The sequence below is a fragment of the Polypterus senegalus genome, chromosome 2 (genome assembly GCF_016835505.1).
Source record: "Polypterus senegalus isolate Bchr_013 chromosome 2, ASM1683550v1, whole genome shotgun sequence".
Lineage (NCBI taxonomy): Eukaryota > Metazoa > Chordata > Cladistia > Polypteriformes > Polypteridae > Polypterus > Polypterus senegalus.
In genome coordinates, this window is record NC_053155.1 from 137,533,228 (window position 1) to 137,561,159 (window position 27,932).

At 36.6% G+C, this 27,932-nt stretch overlaps 1 protein-coding gene across 3 annotated transcripts in view; it reads right to left on the reverse strand.

Moving 5' to 3' along the window:
* Positions 1-27,932, reverse strand: part of gabrb3 (gamma-aminobutyric acid type A receptor subunit beta3) — a 485,579-nt gene that overhangs the window by 24,236 nt on the left and 433,411 nt on the right. For all 3 annotated transcript variants that reach the window (XM_039744693.1, XM_039744694.1, XM_039744695.1), the window contains one exon: positions 5,556-5,800. In XM_039744693.1, coding sequence (XP_039600627.1) covers positions 5,556-5,800 — 245 coding nt within the window. The remainder of the gene's footprint in view (positions 1-5,555; positions 5,801-27,932) is intronic.

Consider the following 27,932-nt stretch of genomic DNA (forward strand, 5'->3'; position numbering starts at 1 on the left):
TAGCACGAGTCTGATTGGGTTGGAGGGGGGCAGCTGTTTGTTGTAGGATGGTTATTTAATAGTCAGTTATTTATGGATGGTTTCAATAATCCATCTTATCAACCCACAAAGAAAATTTGTTCTCCCAGGTGAATAATTTTGCAGAAGAACACTAGAACATTGCAAACAGCCTTCAGGAAACAGGTAATGTCTTAGGATCTATAAAACTCTTTGTTTACTAAGGTATTCTTTACTCAGTATAAACAATTAATTAAATATTTTCACATTTAGACATTTAACAAAATTGTCACATAGTGTTTTATTATTTATTTTTGTATGTTACCAGTTATCTATTAGCATATTTATGAAAAGTTTACTGTCTGCTTCAGTGCAGACAGATAGAGAAGCCATTTGTGACAGTGCCTGGACAGTTCAGTGAAGCTTTGTTTCACAGGTTTGCTGCGGCAATGTGACACCAGCATGATATAAAATGTCAAGTGAAAAGCTGAAAAAGGAGGGAGAGAAGTTGAAAGGAGAGAATGCCAACAGATAGAGCAATATTTTTTTGATAAAGATAAACTTCTCTCTTGCCAGTCGAGGGATCACCTTCGAAGATCAGCTTTTCTCCAAGGAGACAGAAGGCACAAACTGGTTTGGCAGGTGGCAGTAACAGCTTTGAAAGTATCTTGGAAGAGGAATTAACGTGTGGAAAGAGCTGAACCCTTATCATTTTATTTAGTTGGGATAATGATGCTCATCTGCTCATTTTTTTCATCTACCTGTAAATATTTGAACTGGCTCTTTTTAATAATAATAATAATAATGATAATAGCACATTTAATTTAGATACCACCTTTTCCATGCTCAAGGCACTTATTTTCCTTCACAACTCAATATTTTACAATATGCTTGAACATTAGAACAATCTAAACTAGAACAGGCCATTCAGCTCAACAAAGCTTGCCAATTCTATTCACTTAATTCTTCAAAACTGTGCATTTTGGCATTTTGGTCTCGTCCACTACAGGAGAAGGACATCTGAGGTGGAAATCTGTTAGCAGCAGTGTTATTTTTTCGATTTTCTTTTTATAATTCCGAGGCATCCTGTATTTACTCAACCCGTGGGGTTTAATTACAGAATATACATGGATATATAAGCATTAATGTCAGAAAAACGACTCCAAAAGTAATGGAAAAGACAGCTAAAGCTTCATCCAAATCTAAACAGACGTCAAGTTCAAGCTCGCAGCCTGCCAGAGACTGACCTGGAACAGATAGGCGAAAGCACAGGGTTCCCGGGACTTGTTGATGCTGCTGCATCATCCCCAGCCGAGAGCAAAAATGGGAGCGAATGTGCAAGTGATTCGGGCCAGGATAATTTGCCTAATTCCAGAAGGCTCAATGAAACTGAAAATGGCCTTACCTTCCGTGTAGTTATCTACCCCTCATGAGCCAATAAAATCAGCTGCAACTGGGCATGGTACTTCACCCACGGAGCTCAGGGATGGCTGAAGTGATCTGTCTGAGCTACAGGCAATGATCATCGCAATGGGCACCGCTCAAGAGATAAAGGAGCTCAAGGAAACTATTAAGAAGGATATAAATGATAAGGAAAAATGACATAAATGATATAAGGAAAGAAATAAAGTACATACACAAGACAAACGAGAAGCTGTTTCAGGATATTAAAGACCAGAAAACCCATTTAAATAATCGCTTTGAGGCAGCCTTTAAAGCTATGCTAGGAAAAATTGAGGAAAAAATACAAGAAAATGCATCTAAATTTGAGAATAAGCTTAGAGCACTTGGTGCTCAGTTTGAAAATGATAAGCAAACGTTCATGACTTGTACTAAAATAGTGAAACAACTGGCATCTACTTATGACGAAAAAGCAACAGCAAATTTTGAATGCAAAGTGGTTGGAGACGGACTAGCTGCACTGAAAGATGGTAAGCATGACTTAGTTAAGTTATCTCCCCTTTTATTAGCAACATTTACAGAAGCTAGAGATAATAAAATTCTACCTCAAACTTTTTGCCAAGCATTAATTACCATGTTTCCTAAGCAAAATAAGGACTTATTACAGTGTGCATCATACAGACCAATCTCACTTCCAAATAATTATGTTAAGATACTCTCCAAAGTCCTTGCCAGTAGGATTGAGGATGTTCTTCCTTCAATAATATCAGAAGACCAAACTGGATTTATTAAAGGCAGACACTTGGCTTTCAATCTTTGTCGCCTGTTTAATGTAATATATTCACCCACAAAGTCTAACACCCTGGAGATATTATTATCGTTGGATGCAGAAAAAGCATTTGATATGGTTGAATGGAACTACCTTTTCACCACATTGGAAAAATTTAGGTTTGGGCCAAACATATGTGCGTGGATTAAACTGCTGTATACCAGTCCAGAAGCTTCAGTTTGTATTAACAATATTATTTCAGACTACTTCAAACTAGAATGTAGTCCTAGACAAGGATGCCCCTTGTCACCACTTATTTTTGCAAATGCCATAGAGCTACTGACAGTTCACTGTCAAAATGCTTATGAGATAAAGGGGATTATCAGAAAAATTTCACTATATGCAGAAGGAATGGTACTATATATATAAGATCCACAAAATACTGTTCCTGCGGTCCTAACAGCACTAGTAGAATTTCAAAAGATTTCCGGTCTCAGAATTAATTTGAATAAAAGTGTGCTCTTTCCAGTGAACTCTCCAGCACGCAATATTAGATTGGACACCTTCCCTTTTATCATCGCAAATCAGTTTAAATACCTAAAGATAAACATCCCAAGTAAACATTAAGCCCTCTATTAACAAAACCTAGCTGTCTGCTTGGAAAAATTTAAGTAAGACTTGCATAGATGGTCCACCCTTCATCTCACTTTAGCTGGAAGAATTAACATTGTTAAGATGAATATCCTTCTTAAGCTTCCTTTGCTATTTCAAAGCATTCCAATATACATCAACAAATAATTTTTTAAGAAGTTAGATTCAATCATAACCTCATTTATTTGGAATTCAAACCATACACATATCCAAAGGGTGACCCTACAAAGACCTAAGGCAGAAGGTGGCATGGCTATATCTAACTGTCAGTTTTATTACTGGGAGACAAACATACAAACTATAAAAACCTGGACATTGACACAAATAGATACATCCGCGGGCCTGGCCCACAATAGAAATAAAATTCTGCAGCACTTCTTTATATTCCTTGGTTTGTACCCCAGTAAATACAAGTTATCGCCAATATACTAATAACCCAATAGTACTTCATTCACTCAGAATATGTAACCAATGCAGGAAGTACTTTAAGACAGAGAAGCTTTTATTTGTGGCACTTCTACATGATAACTACCTTTTTTCTCCCTATCAAGTGTACGCTGCTTAATGTCTCCAAAATATTCTGGATTAAATCAGAGATTAGAGATCTATACATAGACAACATCTTTGTATCCTATGAACAGCTACACTCCAAATTTAACCCTCCAGCAACACATTCCATTCAAATTAGAATTCTTGTTAAACTAAACCTGCCCAACTTTCCTCACCTCCCACCTACTTTTACTCCGGAAAAAATATCAATCAGTCTTGAGGACTCAGACAGCATTTCTGCAACATATAAAAACATTTTAAAGCCCCTCATTTTCAACGATCCTAAAGTATATTGGGAAAAAGATCTCTCACTCAACATTTCGGAAAAGGAATGGAAGGCAGCAATGTACAGAATTCACTCTAGCGCCATATGTGCAAAGCATACAATTATTTAACTTAAAATAATCTATCGAGCACATCTGTCTCGTTTAAAATTGTACAAAATGTTTCCAGGGCAAGATCCAACCTGCGAATATGATCCAGCCTTGGTGTCACAATCCCTCCTAATCAATTAACAGCTGTGTTTGGTGTACTCCCAGATGGGCTTAAAGTGGAGAAGGACAAACAAACTGTGATTGCAGTCACTTCACTATTAGCACGTAGACTTATCTTGCTCAACTGGAAGAATCCTAACTCACTTCTTTTCAGTCCGTGGGTAACCGATGTTATATACAGTACTACTTGAAATTGGAAAAAAATAAATACTCACTTAGAGGATCTGTGCAAAACTTTTCTAAAACCTGGCAGGATCTAATTAATAATATTTTAGAATAAGCATTTAAACTGAGGAAGCAGAATCTCTTCCCCTTATTATTCTATTTATTTATTTACGCATCTTTTATTAAAGTTTCATTATGTTGGCCTAGCTCTCTTTCTCATGGGTGGGGTAACTTGACTTGAACCTAGTTTTGTAAAATTTGACCTGTTTGTATGGAATGTTGTTTGATTTTAATAAATTCAATAAAATGTTATAAAAAAACTGGGCATTTTGTGCTTTTGAAACAGTTTTTTTGGTGTTTTTGTGGGTCAAATATACATGTTCTTTTTTAATTGAAAATATTATTTTGTCATTTTTCTTTTGCACTCACATATGTTTAATCTCCTTAAGTGCAGTTGGGGGTGAGGGGGCAGATTTGTTAGAGTAATTAGTCTCTGTTCTTCTTACTGTGGTGTTTTGAAGACTATGCAATATTTAGTTATAACTTCACTTATCATTTTACTACTTTGGTGACTGATATTTGTTTTTCACTATTTTTTCTATTTTCTTAAAGAAGTGGGAGATAAACACAGTTGTTGATTTTGGTCCAGCATTCTGAATATATCCATTACATAGCTACACAGTGAAGTATAGTTTGTTACCCAACCTTGCAGGCTGACTATCAAAATGTTTTACTGTGAATTTCGACTTGAAGAAGAAAATTTGGACATGGTTAATCAAAAATTATGAGATAATAATTTGATTAAGTCATGTTTGATCAAGTTTCATTATGCAGAAAATAATGCTGTAAAACAGAATACATTGATAGTATGCTGCTTATACTGCCTATTTCTATTTTATGTATAAAGAAGCTAGTGCTTTGGGAGAATTTCAATACAAGGATATCTTTTGGAGAAAAATAACCAATTTTGATTAGAACAGGCCAATCGTCCCAACAAAGCTTGTCAACACCATTCACCTAATTCATCTTGTCACCCCCTGGGGTGCTATTGTCTACTTAAGGGCATGCTGATGTGCTCTGTATTCACAAAAATGACTTAATCTCTCCCTTTTCCCCTGGACCCTGTGATTCCTCTGTTCATTGCTACACCTGTGCCTTACTGGCCCTCCCAAACCTTAGCCAGCCAAGTAATCCCTATCAATAGCTGTAAATTCACTTGTGCTGTTCACTGAAGTGTTCTTAATTTTAACATATCCAAGTCCTTTCAATTTTAGTAGTAATGAAAGTATACCATTGTGTTCATAAGAGTGCATGTGATAATTTTTATGCATTACTGAAAGTGTGAAATTCACTAAATGCTTTTTACAAACCACCAGAATTTATATTCATAGCTATGTCTTTGTCAGAAAAGTTTTGAAAGTTATATTCATTTTAAAAGACACATAAATGATAACAATAAGAACCAATACAAAAGCAAATTACTACACCTTTACTTTACAAAGATAAGAATAAAATGCGCATACTCTTACCCTGTTGCCTTCATATTTTGATCTATCATTGTTGGCTTTCTCTGCCTTTTCTGCAAGCTTCTTCTGCATCTGTGGGCCTCTTCCAAAAAAAATATAATTGACAAAAGCATACTCCAATAAGGCCAAAAAGACAAAGACAAAACAGCCCATCAGGTACATGTCTATGGCTTTGACATAGGGAATTTTCGGTAATGTTTCTCGAAGATGAGTGTTGATTGTTGTCATTGTCAGCACAGTTGTTATTCCTGTAAAACAAACACCTCTTGTTAACAAGGATATGAAGATAGATTAAAATGGTAGCAGAAAGTGTTTTAATTGTTGTGATAGTGTACAATAAATTTCTATTTTTTTATTGACAGATATATGTAGTGATAGTTTATATACTACATCAAAACAAACATAGCAGTATACATTTGCTCCTTATTGCTAAAGAATTATTAAGAACTTGCATTGAAATTTAGTTTGGAAAAAACACAGAATCCTACACCATTCAATCACAATCCATCAAAGTATTATGGTAGGTCTACTTAAAATATGTTTAAACACTTCAGATAAAACATGAAAATATTATAAATATGTGCACATTTAATTAATGTTTAAAATTTAAAATGTATGATTCCTTTTAGAAGAATTCCCTTCATTGTTTTCCAGTGCAGTATTAGATATATATTAGATAAAAATGTTTCTATCCTTGAAGGTTTTTAAACCTCCCATTACACAATATAAGGATTCAGTAGTGTGAAAGTAACCTTCAGTCTCTAAAAACAAATGCCCAGTCAGTCTCATCATTTAAATGATACATTTTGAATATTAAATCACCATGTTCTTTTAACGAGTAATACATTTTCATTACTTATTATATTACATCCTTTATGTTGTTGAAATGCTGTACATACAGTATACAATATATTATTATAAGTTAAGGTCACATGAAGTATTATCTTACCCTATAATGGCAAAATTTTAAAAATGAGTGTTGTGAAAGCAAATTATATATTAAAATAAAATAGTGTACATTGCATAAAGGGAACTATAAGCTTTACCATTACACTCAAGTAGAAAGTGTATCCTCTCAAACTTGTCTTCTTTACCTTGGAATAATATTTTTCAAAATGTCTAAGAAGCAGCTTATAACCATATTTAATTTAAATTCTTTCATTGCCTTGAACTTACAAACCCAAAAGTGTTATACCAAAACTCAGTAACTCCCATGCCAATTCTATGCTTCAAAATGCCCATGATAATTTCCTTCAACTATTTTGAAACAATCCTTTTATTTTCTCCTTCTGGGCCATCTGATTCTCATTCTACTATCATCTCTGACGATATTTCTGTCTTAAATAATATCTTTCACCTCTAGGAAATCTCTACACTTCATTTTGTCTCACTTCAGTTCAGTGCTGGCTTTTCTCCTTGAGCACTGTTGCAGCCAAGCTGTCAGGGGCCTTGTGCTGGAAATCCACTGATTCTCTTTCTTCTAATTTTGGGAAGTCTTCTTTTCACAACCAATTTTTATTGAAATCTCTGTCACAAATTACTGGTCTAGGAATTGGTCTAGCATACTCTGTTGTAGACATTTTTTTACTTTTCTTCAAAGGATTTGGATGAAGAAAGTCTCTAGTAAGATGATTTCTATTTGTTATAAAATCCATTGCAATTGTTGATTTGTATTTACTGGAGTCAATAAAAGTCATCACTTAAAAAATAAAAATGGTACATTCATACTTTTTCACTATATAGATAAAGGAAAAAAAATCTTCCATAAACCTCCATTTAGGGTTGCATGAGCTAGTAATTATTGCAGCAACATGCTGGGCGGTATGACCAAAATTCTATATCACGGTATTTTTCAAAATTATACTCGTTTCACGGAATTTGACGGCATTTTTTTCCCATGCATGAATGGATGTTAACCACATTTTCCACTGCAATTACTGCAGTAGACTGGCTAAGAATAACCCACTCCTCTGTCATGAGTATTGTACATTGTACAAAAAAGTCATTTTAATGTGCACACAAGTATTAATACAGGTTTGCATGGCCCCATAAAGTGATAGTTTTCAGAGGGGTGGCACTAATCACATTGCATGACAGTTGCAGTCAAAATATAGAACCTTTTTATTGAACAAATTTTGCAAACAACTTTAACTATAATTTTGACAACATATTTTCAACCAACCAAAGGGGCATTTAGACTTAGTAAATTAAATAGTAAATATTTTTGTAGACCAACTACACTTTCTGTTAATGTTAACAATCTCTGTCCACTGACATGTTACCTATATGGATTGTAATGGCGTTGGTTATCTCGATCCACCGCTTGCTTTTTTTTATCGTAGGCAGTACCTCTAGCAAACATTTCTACAAGTGATGTCTGACTCAAGAGTCCTCTAGCTTTTTCAGTTTTACCCGAGGATGTGGAGGGTGCCAATCTTAGTTCCATACATTCATGGCACTCCAAAGCATGTTTGAGGCTAAGGTTGTGCAGCAAATTTCTTTTGTTTTGAAAACTTTAGCTCGGGAAAAGTTCTTCTGTGTCATCATGTTAAACTTTATCGTTTGCTACAGCTTCATTTTCGGAATGTTCTCTGTCCATTTTCACTGCTCAATACTTCCACTAACGCATGTACTCCATTGCATGCATGTTTAGCAGTGTAGCAGTGAAAAAGATTCCCCTTAAACAGTTTCCAGCTGCGCCACGTTCCAAACGTTGTTTAGGCTATTTAAACAGGTGTTGCGGTCCATTTTCACTGCTCAATACCTCCACTAACGCATGTACTCCATTGCATGCGTGTTTAGCAGTGTAGCAGTGAAAAAGGTTCCCCCTTAAACAATTTCCAGCTGCGCCACGTTCCAAACATTGTTTAGGTTATTTAAACAGGTGTTGCGGTATAAGAAAGATTCATATCATAACAAAAAAAAAATGTTTTTTTTGGTATATACCGGTTGTGAGATATGGCCGGCCGTTCATCCCGGCCAATACCCCCACGCCGCTAGATGGAGCCCTTCCGGCAGCATGGAGGTGCCCCTAATTCCAGCAGGGCATCATGGCTATTGGAGTTTTCCTTCACAGCCCTACTGGATACCATGGGGGCCACAAGGGTATGCTGCAGAGAGGCTCAGAGACTTTTACGTGCCCTATAACCCGGAAGTACGCCCTGGTCACAGGGACAGAGGAAATGACATACTTGTGGGATGAAAAAGAAGAGCTTTTGATCTGACTCGGAAGTGCTAGGAAATCACATGGACTGAGAGTTCATAAGCACTTCTGGGTCAAGGACTATAAAAGACTCTGGGAAATCCCAGACGGATGAGCTGAGTCGTGTGGCAGAGGGACAATGCGTATGTGAGTGGAGGATTGAATAATTGTAGTGATTTATTGATTGTATATTGGAGTATTGTTAAGTAGTGCTGCTTTGTGCACTTTATTATTATAAAAAATATTAATCTTTGGACTTTTATCTGGTTTCTAGCGTCTGGTCTGAGGGTTCAAGGGGACAACAGCGTCCCTGTCACACGGTATACCTCCCAGCACTACAGCAACATCAGGTGCGTGGAAGGAAATAACTCTAGAAGGGGTGCCAGTGGTGTGATGGAGCAGTGGTTTGTGAAATAGCCTTACAGCTGTTTGAATTTTGGACTAGTTACTACTTGTGTGAAAATTACACATTCTCCTCATATCTGTGAGAATTTTTTTTTTCTTTTTGAGTATTCCATGTTTTCACTCACATACCAAAGATATGCTAGTTATGTTAATATGTGATTTTAGATTGCTTCTATATGTGTAAGTGCACCAACCACAACTTGGTCTAGATTAAGCGGATTAGAAAATTACATGATATAATATGACATATACAAATGTGCGTTATGGACTAGTGCCTAGCAGTTAGTTTCTGTCTTATGTCCAGTGTTATCTGGAATGCTTCCTCCACTTGGATGAGAGTAAATGGGATTAAATAGATGAACGGAGTATTACTGACAATCGGTAGAAATGCAAATGCTTTATGGTGAAATAATACTGAATTACCAAGTACAAATGATAGAAAAACACTGTATTTTATGAAACATTATAATACAGCAGATCATGCACAATTTTCAGAAAATATACAAATTATAGAAAGCAAAAGAAAAAAACACAAATATAAAAGCTACAGCAACAGCAAAAGCAGGCAACCACTTTCATTTCATAGCACCATAAATATATGCGAATATATACAAGAGCTGGTTTCATCAAGGCATGCAATCATTAAACTGCTTTTTACTCTATAGTGATAAATTAAAAGCTGTCGGTTATTTTTTTTCCTGTTGTATAGTTTTGTTTCAGTGCTCATTTCCCTTCAGTATATTGAATTATTTACTTCTTTTTACTGTATATGCAAGGGAGAGAGTTTTATCATGTTTAATATATTACATATTTCTGCTGCATGGTTTATTTTATTAAAGATGCCTATTTTGGGCATAAATTGATCTCTTTGTGCTAGCATGTAGTATTATAAGATTTACAAAAAATAAAATATACAATATACATAGGAGTATAGTGTTATTTTCTGCTGTCTTATTAAAAACACAAATACTGAAAGAAGAAATGTGGTCTCATTTATAAAATAATAAATGTTTAATTTCCAGCTGACTGTTCTTATGTCTGTTATGATTTTTGAAGTTGTGCAACATAATGAAAAACATAAAAAATAGAATGTCACTACTTATAAATCAACCTGTTTTGTTTTTTGTGTTTGAGTGCATTTCAAGAAATAGACACAAGCTACGCAAAAAGCAAGCTGTCAACTAAAAAAACACCAACTTGCACTTCAAAAAAACAATACCGGTCTTAAGGGTCTTAAAAACATACGGTAGAAAATCTTTCAAATAAGGACACAAACATAGAAAATTAATATTTTATTAATCTATAACCATAACAGAAAATGGAATTTGAATTCCACTCACAATCAACTCTAATAATGAATTTCAAATTAGAATTTCCAACAGTTTTTCAAAGAAAATACATGATATTAACTTAAACTTAATTATTACCATAACTGCTTTTTAACTTCACAACATGTAATCATCCTTTCCTCTTTATATGTACAATCAGTACCTCATACAACATCATAATGTAAGTCTTTTGAGTGTAATTATAACACAAAACAATATCCAGGGATTTTACTACACATATTTTTGAGATAAAAGTACTGTACTGTAACTAAAAATGAAGTGCATGTTTTGTTAAATATTTAACACAGTAATCAATTATATCCTACTTTATGTAATTATAGTTCTGATTAAATGAGTGATTCTTGAGGACAGCAGTTAGTTACATAACTTCCTCAAATTCACTTAAGCAGGCTCTTGGAAACATATATAGGCAACCCTGGGCACAATTTGGGTACACAATACTAAAAAAGGCCTGAAAGCTCAAAATAGGTCTAGCCATGAAACTCAAAGAACAGGTCTGTGGCCTGCATTAATGAGAGGGCCCATGCATACAAAACCCAGTGGAAAAGAGAAACCAAGGCCAAAATAACACAACAGTGTTTATAATAATAATAATAATAATAAATAATAACATTTATTCAAAAGAGGAGTCCAAAAACAGAACAAAAATGTTCTAAATGAGGCAACCCAAAAGTGAATAAAATCTAGGTAGAAAAACAAAAATCAGAAACCGATGCAGAGCAAAATGTCCATTCATCCATCTTTCCATTTTTCTAACCCACTTATCCAGGGCAGGGTCGCTGGGCAACTGGTGTCTATCCCAGCAATCATCGGACATAAGGTGGGAGCAACATCTGGAGAGAACGTCAGTTCATTGCAGGCTGAACACACAAACACATAAGCGGTCAAATACTGTAGAACTTACAATTTTCAAATGAGGAATCAAAGAAAGGGGAGCCAAATGACATAAGCAGGCATTAATGCATCTTAGGTCTTTGAAAAGATCATATGCTGACACAGCTGCAGTGACAAGGAGCCTCATCCCATTTTGCTCAACACAAAAAAGTACAAGGAAGACAACTACCAATATTAACATAAATTACAATCCCATCATAACCTGAAAACCAAAACACATAATATGAAAATAATAAATAACAAGACTTCTTAAAAACATTAAGACAGAAAAAATAAACAAAAATAACCTACAAAAATAGAGAGAAAATAGACACCAGGGACAAAGCCCTAGTTGAACCACAACACCTGAAATGGAGACCAAGTCCATTGCAGAGATGATGAACACATACACTGATCAGCCATAACATTAAAACTTCTGACAGGTGAAATTAATAGCATTGTCTCATTATAATAACACCTGTGGAAGGGGTGGGATATACTAAGGTCGAAAAGAACAGTCAGTTCTTGAAGGTGATGTGTTGCAAGCATGAAAAGTAGGCAAGCGTAAGGATCTGGGCAACTCTGACATGAACTGGATTGTGAAGGCAACTGAACTAGGTCAGAGCATATTCAAAATGTCAGGTCTTATATGTTGTTCCTGGTATGCAGTAGTTAGTACCTGACAAAAGTGGTCAAAGGATGGACAACTGTTAAAGGATTATGGGGTCATTGATGGCATGGAGAGCAAAGGCTAACCCATCTGGTGTGCTTCCGCAGAGCTACTGTAGGACAAATTGCTGAGAAACCTAATGTTGGCCATGAGAGAATTGTGTCAAAACATGCAATGCATCACAGCTTCGTGTGGACGGGGCTGAAAAGCCACAGACAAGTCAAAGCGTCCATGCTGACCCCTACCACTGTCGTAAGATTCTACATTAGGCATGTGAGCATCAGAACAGGATAATGGAGCAACAGAAAAATGTGGCCTGATCTGATGAATCATGTTTAATTTCAGGTCATTTGGACAGCCAGATGTGTGTGCGTTGTTTACCTGAAGAAGAAATGGAAGCAGAATGCACTATGGGTAGAAGGCAACCCAGTGGAGGCATTGTGACGTTTTGGGTAATATTCTGCTAGGAAACATTGAGTCCTGGCATTTATCATTCATATGGATGTTATATTGACAACCTATCTAAAGATTGTTGCAGACCATATACACCTTTTCATGGCAGTAGCCTCTTTTAGCAGGGTAATGCTCAATGTCACACAGTAAAAAATGCTTAGAAATGTTTTTGAGGAACGTGACAAAGAGTTCAAGATGTTGATTTGGCCTCCACATTCTCCAGATCTCAATCCAATTTAGCACCTGTGGGATGTGCTGGAAAGTCCAATCCATGTCAGCTCCAATGTCTTGGTGCCAGATACACACCATAACTTCATAGGTCTTGTGGGGTGGATGCTTAAATGGGTCAGAGTTGTTTTGGCACCACAAGACTTACCCAATAATAGGCAGATAGTTTTATTGTTGTGACTGATTGGTGTATACCAATATTCATACTAAAAAGGGGCTGGTTAAGAATCACCAATTAACTGTACAAATTTCTTTGCATAGTAGGAGGAAAACTAGAGTAGATAGAGAAAAAAACATATAGACATGCAGAGAATATGTAAACTCCGTTTACAAGAAACAAGATTCAAAATTAGGATCTGTTATTCAAAAGTACTAGCCACTGTGGCACAGTGACTACTGGTGCTGCCTAATACTACCTTAGTTCAAACCACAGCCCAAGCACCATTTGTGTGGAGTTTATACATTCTAAACATGGACTTTGTCCAGTAATTCAAATGTCAGCTATATCCCATAATCATTGAGGCTTGTTAAACTGTTGACCTCACACTGTACTGAAGGGTGTGCAAGGGTGTCCTGTAATTAACCAACAACCTGTTTGGGATAGTTTTTGACCTACAATGGAATAAGTGTTTTTTTAAAAAAGAATGATTGACTGAAAAGATTTATGTTCTTCATGGCAAATATAACACTCACACTGCAATAATTACCTGCAATGTTTGCTCATAATAAGAAATGCAATATTAAATTAGGAATTTTCAAACCAAACACAGATGTCCTTTAAAGTGGCATCTGGAAACTTCAGGGTACACCCACAGAACTGTCTAAAAGTATCAGTTTATTTACAGCAGTCAGCAGATGTTTGGTCTGTCTAGCACTGAAAGATATCCCCTGAAAGAAAAACTCTTACTATGAACAAAACAAATCAGAGATCTATGACTCACAAAATACATTATGTGTTTTTTTTCTGGTCACTTTAAAATTAAATGTGAAGGTTGTCATTGAGTTTACCTCACAAAATTTTATTTGTAAAAGAAAGATTTTTTCTTTCGTTTTCATAAAGACATTTGGCACATAATAATTAAAATAACAATTATGATCTTATCTATCATATTATATTGTCCTACTGAAGTAGATGTAGGCGGAAACTGTATAAGCTGATGCCCTTTATATAATTACATGCTATAATACAAACACTTGTAGATCTGTAAACTAACACGCTGAATTGATGGCTTATTTCTGTAAAGAAGTAGAGTAGGTAAGAAAAATAAGGATGAGGATTAAAAAGAGTTGTCAACAGTCATATCATAACTTACTGTGTTACACTGAGAAGGTAATATAAATGGCAAATTCACTAGTTATCCCCATTAAATATCAGAACCTATCTTGTATATACACAGAAATGTTTGAGTATCGGTATACTTTTTTCATATAACATACTGCATTTCATCCATTCATCAAGTTTCTAAGCTGACAAATCCAACTTTTATATAAGGGGCAGAAGCCTGCCTCAGCATGGTTGGACACTTGGTAGGATACAATTCAAGATGGGGCACTAGTCCATTTTTAGCACACACACCTTCACTTTCATTTAAAGGGCAATGTGGAGTCACAAAGTAACCTAAGCTCATACTCCTCAGATGTCAGAGGAAACTTTAATATATAAAGAAAACCTTACACCAGCACAAGCAGTATGTATAAACTCCATATTTTAGTCATATTTTTGATTTATGTATTCAAATATAGGACGTAAAAATGTATGTTTGTACAACTTCAAATGTAAACATTCTATCTGAAAGTGACGAGTAAAAGATGCTCCCCATGAAGATTTACATTGGTCTTTTTAGATGACTGACAAGAACAAAAAACTTTCAGAATGAACTATTAATGTAATTTAAGCACTTGATTTGGAATCTAGCATTTTATAAAAACTATAGAATTTATTAACATTCCACATAACATTGACACTGAACCTGGTTCATTTTATAATGAGTTAGTAGATTACCATGAGGGATTGTAGAAAAATACACTATTGACTATAAACTAGTGCAAATTGCATGTAAAGAGCTTTGCAACTGTTTTTGGTTTTTTTTTTTTACAAAGGGAATTATATATAGCATATTTAACTGCAACAGTTTTCTCTGCTGCCTTATAGCCCCATGAATTCAATTACAATTTCTGTCACCTGTCACAGTATGTGGATTTTACTTTATATGTTCTTTGTGTATTTCTGTGACGGTGAGGGTCAGCTCCAACCTCCCAGTTGCTTTAGGGAGCCTCTTCAATCCACTACTGCCGATAATGTACCTGAGGGATGAACCAGAGGATATGGACACAACACACAAAGCAAAGTGCAAAAGTGCTCCAGTGCTTTTATTTAAAATTAAACAGAAAAACAGTGTCCAAAACAAAGCGCAGTGCAAAAATTCAATAAACAAATAATCCATAAAAATCAAGGGACTGGAGGAAATTAAAAACAATCTAATAAATAATCCTTTAAAACAAGCTTAAAAACTCTGGAAGGAAACTGTCCATACAAACATGAGCCCTGGCGCAATCCTTTAAAACTGACGTCTCTCTGTCTTACCCTGATTGGTTTCCCGCAGCACTTAGAAATGTCCATCCAACAGGTGCAGACAACCTTTTATTCTAGCCTGTATCTCTGCCGCAGGGAGCCACCGAGCCCTGCTCCACTCCCACCGCTGCTAATCGCTGGGTCCTTCCAGCAATAGCACACTCTGATCATAATGGTCACTCCTGCTACTTGGTCGCTCAACAGGATCGATCCCACAGACCCCTCCTAAGTGCCGGCCATGCACTCAATCCTGGTGCTCCATTCCCATCTGCCTGCTTCCTAATGTCTTGCACTGGCTCTCACCAACTCCTGCCTTTCTCACTCCTTTCTTTAACCTCCTTTTCTTTTGCTGTCTTTTATCATCCTTCCTTCTGTTTTCTCCGTTTTTTCTTTTAATGGTTTTTCCATATATGCCTCCGTGGGTGCAGCGTCCCAGTTGTGCACCACGGGAAGTTGATGAAGCAATTAAGACAGATCCCACTCTCACGTGCAGGTGCATCTCTCCCCAATTCTTACACTAACCTCCCGCAGCTGTTTGAGCATGCACATCCACGGATATTCAGCTATTTTTTTATTTTAAAAATCTGCCACCTTTTTCTGAGCCTCAGACCCACAATTCCACAATTTGCCATTTCATTTGTCTGGATTCTCCACATATCTCCCAAATCTGAGAAAATGTGAAAATATTATTAATTGATGGCTGTAAATGTTCCTGGTTCAAATGAGTGTGCAAATGTCCTTAAGTGCAAAAGCTTTGCCAAGCACTGGTACGCTTCTTTTGTCTAATGCAGTCAGGACAGCCTTTGGACCCCACTGACCTTGTATGATGTATCTGAATGAGATATTGATACAGATTAGGTATTAGCTAAATTATGGACTGAATGGTCTTCTCTCATTTGTGAATCTTCTTAAGTAAGAAAAAGAGATGCTCAAATAATGGACTGAATGTTATATTATATTATGCAATGTTACAGTGATATACATTTTCCGTTTTGTACAGTGGATTCAGAAAGTTTTCAAACTATTTGACTTTGTTACATTTTTTAAGCTGCAACTTTGTAATGAAATTATTTACTGTAAATTCATTTTTCTCAATATCAAGCAACAGTCCATATCCCAGAACAACAAAGCAAAAACAGGATTTTAAAAAATTTTGCAAACTTATTAAAAAAACTGAAATATTACATCAACACAAGAATTCAGCCTTTTTATTCAGTACTTATTTAAATCACCATTGGTAGTGCATCCTATCAGCCTTTCTGGGTATAACGTGACAAGCTTTGCACACATGGATTTTGGGATTTTCTGTCATTCTTCTCTGCAGATCCTCTGAAGCCCTTCAGGTTGAATAGAGATTGTCGGTGGACAGCTATTTTTAGGTCTCTCCAGGATGTTCAGTTGGATTCAAATCTGGGCTCTGAGCAGGTAACTTTAAGATAAAGATTACTCCATAGCAAAAGGCTGCCACCATTATGAATCACTATTGGAATAGTATTGCTCAGGTGATGAGCAGAGTGTCTGCTTCCCTCTAGACATAACACTAATCCTGGTTTCATCAGACCAAAGAAGTTTGTTTCCCACAGTTTGGGAGTCCTCCAAGTGCCTCTTTGAAAAGTCCAAGCAGGATTCCAGATGTCTTTTACTGAGGAAAGGCTCCTGTCTGCCCAATGTATCATAAAGCCAATGTGACCATGGGTTTTTAGTGACCTCTCTTACCATGGCTCTTCTCTCATATTTTTTTCAGTTTGGCTGTGTGTTCAGCTCTAGGAAGAGTTTTTGGTTGTTACAAAGTTCTTAAATTTAAGAATTAAGGCAACTGTGCTCTTGGGAACTTTCAATGCTGGAAAATGTTTTTGTAGCCTTCTTCAGATCTGTGCCTTGACACAATCCTGTCCCTATCACTGCAGGCAATACCTTAGACCTCTTGGCTTGTTTTTTGCATCATTGCTAACTGTATAAACAGGTGTGTTTCTTTCCTAATCACGTGTAATCAGCTGAATTGACCAAAGGTGGACTTGAAACAAGCTGCAGAAACATCTCAGTAATAATCAATGGAAAGGGATGCACCTGAATTAAATTTAAATTGTTATAGAAAAAATTCTGAAAACTTCTGTAACACTCTCTTCTCTAAAATCCTGTTTTGCTTTGTTATTTTGGGGGTATCGAGTGTTGCCAGATGGAGGAAAAATGAGTTTAAATGACATTAGCACAAGGTTGCAACATAGCAAAATATGAAAATAGAGAAGGGGCCTGAATACTTTCTGAATCCACAGTACTTATTACTGAATGAACCTTCAATAATTAGATTCATGTTAAATTATACCTGAGCATGAGGTATCATCTTCAGAATCATACAATACATTAAAATTAACAATGCCTTCAAGTCATTTAATTTACCCCCTCTCACTTTTTTCAAATAATTGTCTAACAAATTCCTTGTTATAGCTCAATAAACCACAATTGTGTATTCATGGATTTACATAATAAAAGGAAAAAGTTTCATTATAATAGTCATCCAGATAATATAATGACTTGTCATATGATTAAGAAATGTATTGAAAAGAAACCCAAAAGCCACATTTATTGTAAGCCGAGTTTCCTAACTACAGTTCTAAACATATTCATGTAAATGTTCTGAATATATTACAGAATTTTACAACCTTTAATGATATTCAGGTGATATAAATCAGTTTTCATGATGCAAGCACAAATTCCATAAAGATCAGTTAAACTGCTCATTTTGAAAAGTTAAGGAAATGCACAAAAACATAAGCAGCATCAGTTCAGACCAGCTGCGCATCAATGGATGATTAATGACTTGCTGTACCTTGATGAGTTACTAAACTTGTAGCAATAAGCTGCAGCTTGCCACAACAGTGCCGTTTGATAGCGAGTCCTTATACTTTTTATCCACATCGTGCAAGTCTTATTCTGTTAGAAATGGAAATAATACATTTCTTTTTTGAAAGGATATGGCATGTCACTGGTAGAATGTGCATTATTAACATGCTGCATTTATAGAACACATGTTTCTGACTTCACAAAACAGAATATGCAATTAAACATAAGAGGTGGCGCCCCAGAATAAGATTACTTTCAACATCATCTTTAGTTTGGCAAATTATCACACTTTTTATTTAAGAAACAGTAATGTGAATTTTCCAACAACAATTAGTCACACATTTTCAGATATATCTTTGAATAATTTTGATTAATTCTTTCTAGATATTTAAGCTGGACTGTACAGTATATATTTAATTTTTATCCTATAAAATGTCTGGCTTCAAGTCAGTATTTTTGAAGAAACAATAAAATTTGTTTGAGATGTTTTAGTCAAGGTTTAAATAAGTAATCATTTACTTGATGAATTTATTTCATGATTTTAGTTTTCCTTAACTCTATTTGATTTTTCCATCCATCCATTTTCCAACCCGCTGAATCCGAACACAGGGTCACATGGGTCTGCTGGAGCCAATCCCAGCCAACACAGGGCACAAGTGTGACCCGACATTTGCGCGATAGACATATGAGCGCCGACAAAATAGTGCCAATTAAAACGTGGCATCAAAATCGTGCCGGCAAAATCGCGAAAGTTTCATTAAATATGAATTACTAGTTTAAGGCATATATAATAATGTTTATTTTAGAAGTCAATATTATGAGACGCGGCATGCCATCAGCACGGCACGCAGATAATCCTTAAGATCACGCCCTGCATATGTAGGAAGAATTTCAGCAAGACATCTTGATAGTTGGCCGTATTTAGACTTGCTGGCTGCCTGACTGCTGGTAATTCCACTTTGTATACGACGCATTATGCCAACCCTCGACTGAGTTATTTGTTCGCGGCATGCCATCAGCAGTTATAAGAGTTATAACCTACGTACACGTCCCACTCTCTTAGCCTCTCTCGCGATTTTGTCGTGGCGATTTTGTCGCCGCGCATTTGTCGAAAACCAGTTAGCAGGTTTGTCGCCACTTATTTGTCCATCGCAGTTTTGTCGGGGCTCATATGTCTATCGCGCTTTTGTCAGTGAACCGGGCACAAGGCAGGAACCAATCCCAGGCAGGGTGCCAACCCACCGCAGGACACACACAAACACACCCACACACCAAGCACACACTAGGGCCAATTTAGAATCGCCAATCCACCTAACCTACATGTCTTTGAAATAAATTAATTAATAAAATATTGATGCAATAAGAATAAAAAATAATATTCAGCCTACCTCATCATCACTGTATTGTTTTCTACTGCATTCAAATATTATAGTTGTAAACTTTGAAATATTTTGTGTAAAGATAATTTAGTAAACTTACAGCATTTAATTTTTCCCATTTTCGAAATTAATCAGTTTTTATATAACACAACACAAATTAAATTTTTTGCAAGATGAATAATACTCAAAATCAATTGCTGACTACAGCTGCCAGTAAGGACAAAAAAAAAAATCCAATTAATTTATTTTATTAATCACAGTAAGAAAATGTACGTACTCTTATTAGGAATTCTTCATCTTACGTTATAAAAAACTTTAGAAGCCAATAGCCAACAGACTTGGGAAAGCCAGTGACGTTGTTAATAAAAATAGATTAACTGCAAATCTAAGTTTATATGACGACAAGCAAAGTGTGATTATACGAATTGTGCAACATATTTTGATACACAAATTATGCAGCAAGATGAAAAATTTTGCTATTTTCATTCAATAAGGGATTCTGGGCCAGGGGGGTAGCAGTCTCAAAGGAGACCTGGGAGCAGCATTTACTTTTCATTCTTTATTGCTGTGTTGCAGAGGCTGTCATATATTTACACCTGCTTTCCCCAGTGTGGATTGCTTTTCATGAAGAAAGCTGATGTTTTAAACATGTCAGCTTCTCTCAGCAAATCTTCCCCCCACACAAAGTGCTATAATAAAGATGTTTAAGACTTTTTTGCCCAGTTTCCTGCAGTGCTTTGTGTATGCACACAAATATGAACCTCCATGCTGTGTATAGTGTGCACATTTTCTCTGACACTTCATTTCATGAGTGGATAATTTAGATTTTGAAATAACTACTCAATGTGTTATAATGTCCACAGTGTTTTTTGCTTTTCAAAGAACAGCAGTATACAGGTAAATTCTAAACATGGTTCACAGGACAATATTCAGACATTAAATGGCAAAGATTTACAGTGTCCATTTGTTACCAGTTTCCAGGACCTGCAGAGAGATGTTCCAAAAGTAATCTGCATGACAGAGAGACACCTACTATCCATACAAGAGCACCACTAGCAAGACAATGTGCTCAAACAGGGCCACTGTAAGGTGGTTGACCTTTCCTTTAAGGGTTATGCCTCATATAGAGGTCATTGGAGCAACAGACTGAGAGAATGGTACTCTGGTAGGAAATGAAAAAATAATCCTCAAAACTCAAGAGGGCATGCCATGCAGCTGATGTCTGATCATTGAGAGAATGGAAATAAGTCATGCCATCTCTAGATGATCCACTAAGTGAAAAAAGGAACTGAGTTACCCCTAAAAAATAATCTCTGCCCTTGATAAACCTAGCAACTCTGAACACCAACAACCACTAGAGGATACTTTAATACATAATCTTATAAACAAAAATGACTACCTTGATCAAATAAGTAATTCTGGGACTTTACCTGGAAGTGAATCCACTAGTCAGAGAGGAAATAGGTTTAGTCAGGAGAAGTTCACTGGTGGGAGAAAAGGGCCTAGTTTATAAAGCATGTTGGGATTAGCAAGGCAGAAAGGATGCTTTTCTTGTACAGTATAAACATTTTCTAACTACCATGGTTCACCTTACAACTACAGGAAAATGATTCATTTACTAACCCAAAAGCGAACTTTGGAAAAAAAAAAAAAAACATTTGTTGCAGGGATGTAACACGAGATACATGAAGTGTTCATTTTTGTTAAAAACTGGTGCAGCTTAGTACATAAGCGAGCTGAGTAAAGTTTTGGTCTCCAGGCTGCAAAAACAACATAGCAGCACTAGAAAAACGCAACAGAAGAGTAACTAGGATGATTCCAGGGGTTCAGGGGATGAATTATAAGGAAAGAGTAAAACAGCTGAACCTTTTCAGTACAAGTAAAAGGAAATTAACAGGAGATATGTTGAAGTTTATAAAATTATAATGGAAATTAGAACAGATGATGAAGATTGTTACATTAAAATGAGTTCAACAAGAACATGGGGGACACAGCTGGAAACTTGTTACAGATAAATTTCACACAAAAATTAGGACTTTTTCTTTACACAGAGAACCACAGACACAGAGTGTTACCAACTAGTGTGGTAGACAGTAAAACTTTAGGGACCTTTAAACGTCCACTTGATGTTACTTTGAAGTTATGTTGAGCTGAATGGCCTGTTCTCATCTAGATTGCTCTAAAGTAATGCAGTTTGTGGCTGCAGTGATTAGGCTTTGAGATCTACAGATATCTGTGGTTCTATTTATTAATTATTAGGTTTATTAATTTTTAATTACATTATTGTGATGCCACTTTTGATTTATTTTTCTTATAATTGAAATTATTTTCTGAACCAATTTTTATGGTGATTGTTGTCATGTCAATTGTTAGTCACATGACCTTTAAGCCGACATTGTGCACTCTCTCACCTCCAACCTTTGGATAAAAATGAGAAAAAGAAATGATTTCATTAGCTTTTGTTAACGAAAGTATTTTAGACAGATTTTAACTGTGTTTTTTGAATGAATTGAATTGGGTTGGAAAATGGATGGATGGATGGATGGATGAATTTTGCCTTGCATTTTAACTATTGATGATTGGTTTTGTCAGGTTTCCTGTTGAATGTTCCAAAATTTTGAACAGCATGGTTTCTTTGGTCTCATGATAGATCCTCTCACTTGGCTATCAACATGCTTCTGACCTGCTTCCCACAGTTTGTTTGCATATGAACTCACACACCATTTGCACTTAGCTTATGATCAAACATTCCTTTTTTTTTAATTGCATGGTAACTGCAACTCTCTGGCAGTCACTTGAAGCCACTACTTGTACATGCTGGAGAACTTAAACACATTTACTCTTTACTCATGTTTGGTTGGACTGCCTTGTCAATCTATATATTCCAGTTTTTTTAACTTCTGTTTGTTCTTTGACTTTGTGTTGCCTAACGATATTTTTTTTGGTTGCATTCTGACCTTTTTGAACGCATTTATGACTAGTATCACACACATGTGCATGGGAGGCAGGTAGAAGGACCAAATGAAGGTAATTCCACTCCAGGCCACTGTGTGGTGGGGTGTGCTAACTCTCTCTGTTATCTCTGCAGACCAAACACGGGAAATTCTGCATGATTCTGGCCAAGATGACGTCACTTCCAGTTCCAGCCACAAAGATGTCACTTCCGGTTCCGGCCATGACGACACTTCTGGTTCTGACTCAAATGACTCCACTTCCGGTTCTGGCCCAAATGACGCCACTTCTGGTTCTGGTCCAAATGACGCCACTTCCGGCTCCCTGCCTTAAAACCCAGACCACTTCCTATGTTTCCTCAGTTCTATGTTGGACTAATTTCTGTACACATCTGTGCAACATATTTTGCCTTTTGCAGCCAAGGCTCAAGCATACGGGTGGCTGCCCCAAACCTTTTTCCTGTGTGGCAAGGCTATTTATTTCACACTAGGCATTCATAGGGTTCTTGTGTGTATTTATTCTTATTATGAGGTAAGAATGCTTTTCCATTTTGACTATGTCAACTTGGATCTGAGCCCTGGAAAAGCAGAATTTTGCACTATATGTTATTGGCAGTCTTACAGGAAAATGTGGCAGAACTGGTACAGATATTCTCAGTTACTCTTTCTGTACAATAGATATAATCTTGGAATTCATTTATCACAGGCTTGAAAACTTAAGGATTGAGAGGGACTCAGATTTTAAGAGTTAACAAGGTTACCACAAGCATATTAAAAACAACTGCACATGGACTATTGTAGGTAGCAAAGGTAGGGTACCTGCAATTAATCCAGGTCTAGCCATATTTTCAATCAGTTGTGTAATCAAATGTGGAAATGTGGATAAATATGGCATCATGTTAGCATTTTTAAGACTGTTAGTTAAATGCACTTCATGGCATTTAAAGCAGAGCTTACATTCAGATGCATCACAATCTAGTATTGGTTAGAGCATCTAGGACTTAGTCCTGTTTCATGGTCACAGTCCTTTTAGTAAATGTGTTCACTTAGGAAGGAAATTGAGTTCACTATCAAATAGTCACCTAAGGGTGAACAAATGTACTTGGTATTGGTAACATGATTGTGAGAACAGTTCATAAGAAACAAACAAATGGTCATTTATGATGGCAGTCAGATCACTTTTGTGTCTGATTCATTGCTACCTAGGTGTTAGAGACAGTGATTCACAATTGCAAAACAAAAATCAAAGGAGCTATGTCAGTGTAAAGCATAAAATCACATAAAAATGTTAAGAATTTACATAAACCTGATTTTATTCATTATCTTAAAGTGGACTTACTGTATCACAAGTCTTTTAAAATGTACTACACATTCAGTAACATTTTGGAGCACATATTGTACTAGCCTTAACATAATGGTGTAAATAGTATACCATTTTAAAAAGCCTGATAATTTATTTTTTGTACATTTGGTGGGCAGCCAGGGTCTGAGTTGCCTTAATCGACCTTTTGGGTTAATGCTCTGCACTTATCTTATTGTGTTAAGGTGGATTCTTAAATTAGAAAGCACAACACCAGAGAACACACCACCTTCAAGTAAAGAGTAAAGTGGACACAAAAATAGGCGAGAAACAGATTACTTACCAGGAGTGGGCGGTATGACCAAAATTCTATATCACGGTATTTGTCTAAATTATCCCGGTTTCACGGCATTCAATGGCATTTTTTTCCCATGCATGAGTGGATGTTAACCACATTTTCCACTGCAATTACTGCAGTAAACTGGCTAAGAATAATCTATTCCACTGTCATAAGCAGTGTATACTGTACAAAAAAAACATTTTAATGTGCACACAAGTATTAATACAGGTTTGCATGGCCCCATAAAGTGATAGTTTTCAAGGGGGTGGCACTAATGAAGAGAAGGAATCACACTGCATGACAGATGCAGTTAAAATATAGAACCGTTTTATTGAACAAATTTTGCAAAAACTTAAACTATAATTTTGACAACATATTTTCAACCATCCAAAGAGGCATTTAGACTTAGTAAAATATCTAGAGGTGCTTGTCAAATGTTATATTGCACTGAACATGTCTTAGAAAAGGAATAAAAAGTAAATATTTTTTTGTAAACCAACTACACCTTCTGTTAATGTTAATCTCTGTCCACTGACACGTTAAAGTGACTTTTTAAACAATTTTACCATCATTAAACTGCATAATATTTAAACTTATAAATAATAACAATAAAATAAATAATAGTATTATTACTGATAGTTGCACTATTGCTTCAAGACTTCAAGCCCAGGTGCATTACACAGTATTCACCAAATTAAAATAAAACAAATGTGGGTGGCACGGTGGCACAGTGGTAGTGCTGCTGCCTCACAGTAAGGAGACCTGGGTTTGCTTCCCGGGTCCTCCCTGCGTGGAGTTTGCATGTTCTCCCCATGTCTGCGTGGGTTTCCTCCCACAGTCCAAAGACATGCAGGTTAGGTGGATTGGCGATTCCAAATTGGCCCTAGTGTGTGCTTGGTGTGTTTGCGTGTGTCCTGCAGTGGGTTGGCACCCTGCCTGGGATTGGTTCCTGCCCTGTGTTGGCTGGGATTGGCTCCAGCAGACCCCCATGACCCTGTGTTCAGATTCAGCGGGTTGGAAAATGGATGGATGGATAAAACAAGTGCAACTTGGTGATGACATCTTTACCTACTGAACCATCATTTAGGAAAACTGCATTAATATGGACCTTGCTTCAAGCTAAGCTATATACATACAGTAAATAATAAAACTGAAACTTGCATTTATAATGCTACTAGCAAAATACCCGCGCTTTGCAGCGGTGAAATACTGTCTGAATATTTTTATTAATAAAAAAGTAAACATTTTTAGACTGAACGAAAATATGTAAAAAATTAATTGTTAAGGATCTCTCTGTATACCACGTTGTCAGTTCGGCCCTCTGGTTGTAATATGACTAAGCTGTGTGCTGAGCTCACTCTTGAGCATGCAACATACAGTTGGCCATGTGAAAAGCAATCCCGCCTCAAATCAATGCCAACCTTTTGTAGTGTTTGTCCCTGAGACTTATTAATTGTCATTGCGAAGCAGAGCCTTACTGGAAATTGAATGCGTTTGAATTGAAATGGGAGATTAGATGGTATAACGGGGATGCGAGGAATAAAAACTGTGTCACCTGAGGCACTGCCAGTAAATATAGTTGCTTCAATTAGGTTGTTTTGTAGAGATGTGACCTGAAGTCTTGTGCCGTTACAAAGTTTCGTGGTTGTAAGTTTCTGCTTCCTTGGCGAAGGTCGTAACGAAAGAAGACACCGCAGTGAACACAGAAGAGAACCCGTGGATTAAATAAAACCTACACAATAACTGTAACAATCGTAACAAATGAACAATAAAATAGAAGAGAACCCGTGAATTAAATAAAAAGGTTGCTTCGTTGGTGAAGCAAGGAAAAAGCACTTTCTTATATGTCGTTCGTTTTTAAAACAGTGCAGAAGCTGTGAGAAAGCTGCTTCCTTGGCGAAGCTAAACGAAAGAAGACACCGCAGTGAACACAGAAGAGAACCCGTGGATTAAATAAAACCTACACAATAACTATAAAAATCGTAATAAATGAACAATGAAACAGCGGAGAACCAGTGGATTAAATAAAAAGGCTGCTTCGTTGGCGAAGCAAGGAAAAAGGACTTTCTTATATATCGTTCGTTTATAAAACAGTGCAGAAGCTCTGAGAAAGCTGCTTCCTTCGCAAAGTAAGGAAACGACTGAAGAGACGGCGGGACGCGTAAGTGTTCGGCAAGGCAGCTGAAGCGCTGCATTATGGGATCTGTAGTTTATTGTGTTACCAGTGCTTCATATCCCCGGGCCATTAATAACAATAATACAGTATATAAAATGATCTTGCGGGCGGATATAATTACACGCCGGGCCGGATGTTGCCTGCGGGCCTTGACTTTGACACATATGGACTAAATAGAACTTGAAAAGATATATTTTTTCATACATCAAGCCTGCGTGCTATTGTGGTGTTGCTTGCATGCCTCAATAAGTCATCCTCCCTCGCTCTTACTTTTTTACCGTTCATCTAATGAATACACTGAGTATGGCTTTACCAAAACAATCATTGATGGCGAATAAAGTATCCATTATTCGAGTATGTAGATCGGGTATATATATACATATATATATACCCGCGTATTGCAGCGGAGACGTAGTGTGTTAAAGAAGCTATGAAAAAGAAAAGGGAACATTTTAAAATAACGTAACATGACTGTCAATATACAGTAATTGTTTTGTGAGTTTTACTGAGTGTTGCTGTCATCAAGGATTTGATTATCATTATTTCTTTCAATCAGGTTCGTATTTGTAGGATGTGTTGTGTTCAAGTTACATTCCGTGTTTGTCAATCGTTGTAAAGATGACAGGTTTCATTCATCGATTCGTTTCTTACTGCATCAATAAACAGCTCGTCTTCTTCTTTATCTGAGACCGACACACTGCATGCACGGGTTTTTTTACACTGTCTTCCTTTAGCGGGACATTGACTTTTTCCACCGTGTGCTTTGTTTCCACAGTAGCTGCATTTATGAATATGCTTCATATTTTTTTGCTGCCTTTTCAATTGTGTAATTTGTTTTTTGTTCAGCGCTCTTTGGAACTGTTGCTTTTGTCTGTGCACTGCGTCAGTTCACGTGAGCCGCTCGGTGTACATGCATCGAAGTTTCCCAGCTGTGCTGGTGCCATGTCGTGCTATGTCCATGGCTGTATCTAATGTTACCGAAGTCCCGGCACTTAAAACTTTCTCTCGCAGTTTCGCTGAGTTTGTGCCAAACACCACCCTGACCATCTCATTTTCCTCTGCATAAGGACAGTCCTTCACCCGTGAATATTTACCCGTGGCAGTTTGCTATTGGATTGCCGCTGACGGACGGCCTTATATGGGTAGGCACTAAATTACAAATGCCAGCGACAGCCTGTCTATGAACTTAATTTAAAGTTTAGGTTTACATCGTGCTTTGTTTCCGAAGTAGCAGAACTCATGAATATGGTTGTATATGTCACTTGTTTCGCTGCGTTCTCAATTATATAATGCATGTTTTCTTCAGCGCTTTTTGGGACTCTTCCTGGTTTTCTACGTACTGCGTGATTACGTGGAAGGCGTGATGATGTCACACGAAACTCCACCCCCACGGGTTTCAAGCTCATCTCCATTATAGTAAATGGAGAAAAACAGCTTCCAGTTATGACCATTACGTGTAGAATTTCCAAATGAAACCTGCCCAACTTTTGTAAGGAAGCTGTAAGGAATAACCCTACCAAATTTCAGCCTTCTACCTACACGGGAAGTTGGAGAATTAGTGATGAGTCAGTCAGTCAGTGAGTGAGTCAGTGAGGGCTTTGCCGTTTATTAGTATAGATTTGTGGTGTAGACCTATGGCAA